General features: G+C 35.0%; 1 protein-coding gene across 2 annotated transcripts in view; it reads right to left on the bottom strand.

The window, feature by feature from the left end:
• Nucleotides 1–301: 301 nt before the first annotated feature.
• LOC107709340 (calcipressin-1-like) overlaps nucleotides 302–4,623 on the bottom strand; it is a 22,332-nt gene continuing 18,010 nt past the window's right edge. For both annotated transcript variants that reach the window (XM_016513791.1, XM_016513799.1), the window contains exons 3-4: nucleotides 2,519–2,678; nucleotides 302–1,132 (exon numbers count right to left, since the gene is read on the bottom strand). In XM_016513791.1, coding sequence (XP_016369277.1) covers nucleotides 960–1,132; nucleotides 2,519–2,678 — 333 coding nt within the window. In that variant the 3' untranslated portion in view covers nucleotides 302–959. The remainder of the gene's footprint in view (nucleotides 1,133–2,518; nucleotides 2,679–4,623) is intronic.

The following is a 4,623-nucleotide window of genomic DNA, read 5'->3' as shown; positions in this document are numbered from 1 at the left end:
GTTTTTCTACTTCAGAATGTCACATTTAATGTATGCGGTTTCTTTTTAATTGAGAAATTTACTAGGAATTTATGAGTGAAAATGTTTTTTTTTTCAATGTATAGTCAATATTTTTACTTTATTTATACATAAAGTCAATGATATATAGTCAATATTTTATTTTATTAATATTGACTGTCATTTTTTATTATTTTAACATATTTATGTCATTCACAAATATTCATGGATTGATTAGTTTAACAGAATTTAAGTACACAGTTTAGTACAAGTGTCTTTTTAACCAATTTTCAAATACTTTTTCTGTATAAATCAAACGTTGTGAATAATGGAGAAAATGAATGGGAAAAATACTTGCATTATTCAAGGCGGAAAATGTCGGCAGTCACAGTTGCGCTCTATATACAGAGACAAGTACGTCATGTTGTTGTCAGTTTACCACATTATAAGGCTCTATTTTTAAAGTGCACAATACTTGGAGGAGCTCGTGAAGAACTTCAGCAACAATAATAATGACTTTTCAAAGACTGTATGAGTGCTTATATGACTAAACGTAGAGACGATACATGATGACGATGAGTATATAATAGTGGCCCCGAATGATACACACTTCAGACACAATGTTCAGTTTGTTTGCGCTACACAAAAACCTTCTGTAAATCAGATTTTTCTGTTGCTTTTCTCTCGGATAATTAAAATACACAGTTGTGACGTCAAGCAAATAATGACATTCATAAGACGAGAGAAACTCTCCCAAGTCCTCAAAGTCTCTGACTCCATCAGAGATGGATGTTAAGAAATGAAACACGAGATTATGAGGATGGTCGACTCCCTCACTAACTAGGAAGAGGATTTGATGCTCGCCGATCTCCCCGGTGGTGAGGATGACGAACTGCATGACTGCATGTTTCCTAGTAATTCCCGTGTTGGTTGTGAAGAATAAACGGCCCAGAATTACCCGCTCACTGATTCACAGATGGGACATAGTCCGGGCGACGGGTCTGGATGATCTTGGGACGCATGCGTTTGCTGCTCTCTGCAGTTTCATCTTCGTCGTCTGAGCTGTCGTCCTCACACACGTGTACGATCACACTGGGTGTGTTGGTGGTTCCAGTGTGTAGCTCATACTGCTCTCCTAAAAATGCATGCAAGCGTCATGTTACGAAAACACAGCAAGTTCTACCAAGTAATATTGTACAGATACAGATTTCTTTATGTTTTTGAAAGTTTCTGCTCACCAAAGCTGCATTTAATTGATCAAAAATACAGTAAAACAGTAATATTGTGAAAACATATTTCAATTTAAAATAGCTGTTTTCTATTTGAATATATTGTAAAATGTTATTTATTTCTGTGATGCAAAGCTGAATTTTCAGCATCATTAATCCAGTCTTCAGTGTCACATGATCCTTCAGAGATCATTCTAATATGCTGATTTGCTGCTCAAGAAACATTTCTGATTATTATCAATGTTGGAAACAGTTGTGCTGCTTCATATTTTTGTGGAAAATGTAATGCACTAACATTGAAAAAAGAAATTACTTTTGTTCAGCAAGAACACATTAAATTGATCAAAACTGAAAGTCAAAACATTTGTAATGTTACAAATGATTTCTATTTCAAATAAATGTTCTTTTGAACCTTCTATTCATCAACCAATCCTGAAAAATAAAATGCTTTCCACAAAAATACAACGCAGCACAACATTGATAATAATCAGAAATGTTTCTTGAGCAGCAATTCAGCATATTACAAAGATTTCTGAAGGATCATGTGACGTTGAAGACTGGAGCAATGATGATGACAATGCTGACATTTTACAATATATTCACAGAGAAAACAGGTATATTAAATTGTAATAATATTTCACTTTTTTACCGTATTTTTGATCAAATAAAAGCAGCCTTGGTTAATTATTCCAAACTTACACTGGTCAACAGTGTAAATGGATTTACTGACACTTTTGATTAATTTAATGCATCATCGCTGCATAAAAGTATTATAAAAAAAAAAAAATCTTACTGACCCTTACTGACTGCATATGTTGTTGATATATATAGTTCAGGACTCAAAAAGGCTTTCAGTCCCAAAGTATACAACATTGATAATAATCAGAAATGTTTCTTGAGCAGCAATTCAGCATATTACAAAGATTTCTGAAGGATCATGTGACGCTGAAGACTGGAGCAATGATGATGACAATGCTGACATTTTACAATATATTCACAGAGAAAACGGGGTATATTAAATTGTAATAATATTTCACTTTTTTACCGTATTTTTGATCAAATAAACGCAGCCTTGGTTAATTATTCCAAACTTACATTGGTCAACAGTGTAAATGGATTTACTGACACTTTTGATTAATTTAATGTATCATCGCTGCATAAAAGTATTATAAAAAAAATAAAAATCTTACTGACCCTTACTGACTGCATATGTTGTTTATATATATAGTTCAGGACTCAAAAAGGCTTTCAGTCCCAAAGTATACCATGGAAATGAGGTAAATAAGTTATACCTGGTCCTAGTTTAGACACGGCACACAGCAGGTCATAGTTGACGACTGGCATAGCGTCCTGCGACTGTGCCCAGCCTACAGGGGGTGACGCCGGAGGAGAGATGAGGAACTGCTTCTCTGGTTTAGGAGGCTCAAGGCGAGGACTGCCGATATGTACCGACTGTACGGTAGAAGAGAAATAAATGGAGGAAACAAAAAAAATCAGAAAGAGACAAAACATTTGCATTTATATTTCAAATAGTTTTATCCAAAGTGATTCACATTACACTCAAGATATACATGAGCAATATCACACAAGTAGTCGTGCGATATGGCTGTACATCAGCATGGCTGTGATTCGGTTGTAGGTAATCACAGTGTGCCGATATACAGCCATATCGCACGGCTACTCATGTCACGGCTACGAGTGTGTGATATTGCGTTTATACAACAGTTCGACCACACGAGAATGTAAATAGAAAAGGAACAACAACAAAATGTCTTTAAAACCTCTCTTTTGTGCAGAACTACTTCCTTCCGCCACAGATTCAAATCTCAGTTTGACAGTTCAACAGCTGAGTTCAAGATCCGTTACTAATTAGAAAACGTCACTTCAGAACTAGTAACGAAGGAACATTGAGTTGCTTCATTGAAAGCTTGAATTACTGTATTAAAAGCAGCGTATTATGTTGAGTCGAGTATTATGAGAGATGGACTGAGCGAGTGTGATTACCTGCATCTGATACAGCATTCATTCTTCAGCTCAATCTCATATTCAGCATAAAACATTAGTTTGAATGTCCGCTGAGGAAAGCGATATCTTTGTCGTACTATCCTTTCATCTGGTTGATTTCCGATGACAGCGTTGCTCACTGCATATGTCGGCTGCATCTTACAAGCTGTTGTAGAAAGTAAAAATAACTTCCTTGTTTACAACCCTGTTTCAGTCTCTTTCAATATAAAATTCTTTACTGTTGACTCACTCGCCATCTAATGGCGGAATGATGTAACTGAATAATATTTAATAAACAACAACAGCCTTCATAAAAGTTAGCAAGCTAGGCAATTCAGTCAAAACTAGTACAAAGGCAGCGCTCTGATATACAGCATTAAAGGGATAGTTCACCCAAAAATGAAAATTACCCCATGATTTACTCACTCTTAAGGCATCCTAGGTGTACATGACTTTCTTCTTTCAGACAAATCCAATTAGAGTTATATTAAAATGTTCTGGCTCTTCCAAACTTGATAATGGCAGTGATGTGTTTTTGTAAGAAAAATATCCATATTTAAAACTTTATAAACCGTAATCTCTAGCACCCATTCACTGCCATTATAAACTTGGAAGAGCCAGGACATTTTTAAATATAACTCCAATTGGATTTGTCTGAAAGAAGGAAAAAAAAAATATATATCTCATGTTTAATCACTATAGAGACATCAGAGACATCAAATTCTAGAAGAACTGGCCGAGGTGAGGCTGCTCTCTGCTGGTTCATGAGTGTTGAATGGCCGCTGATGCCCTGGAGCTCAAAGCTCCGAAAATGTTGAAGCAGATTTTCAAATAGACATTATCTTTATTAACAAACTGCATATCTGAAGTCTAAACATGTGCATTCTTGTGTAAATCTTAAAATTACATTCTGTGACACAAAAACAGTATTATTTAATAAATAATAATATTATTTAATTTCACCCCTTTAATAAAGGGGTGACGTCGATTTCAATTTCAAATAGACATTATCTTTATTAACAAACTGCATATTTGAAGTCTAAACATGTACATTCTTGTGTAAATCTTAAAATTACATTCTGTGACACAAAAACAGTATTATTTATTAAATTATAGTGGAATTGGGCGTCCTCCATGACATTCAATGTGAGAAATACCGCAAGCGGAGTGATACAAATGGTTAAACGGTTGGTGTTCTGATATCACTTGAATATAGCACTCATCTCAGCCAATCAGATTCGAGAACCAGAAAGAACTGTTGTATAAATGTTTATACTTCATGCATTCATGAGAATCAAATAGTGGTGCAACGGATCACAAAACTCACGGTTCGGATCATATTACGGATTTTGAGTCAAGGATTGGATCATTTTTCAGATCAGCAAAAAAAAAA

This window comes from Sinocyclocheilus rhinocerous, unplaced genomic scaffold, assembly GCF_001515625.1.
Source record: "Sinocyclocheilus rhinocerous isolate Xijiao unplaced genomic scaffold, SAMN03320098_v1.1 scaffold3206, whole genome shotgun sequence".
NCBI classification, from domain to species: domain Eukaryota; kingdom Metazoa; phylum Chordata; class Actinopteri; order Cypriniformes; family Cyprinidae; genus Sinocyclocheilus; species Sinocyclocheilus rhinocerous.
This window is presented reverse-complemented; position numbering and strand designations above follow the sequence as displayed.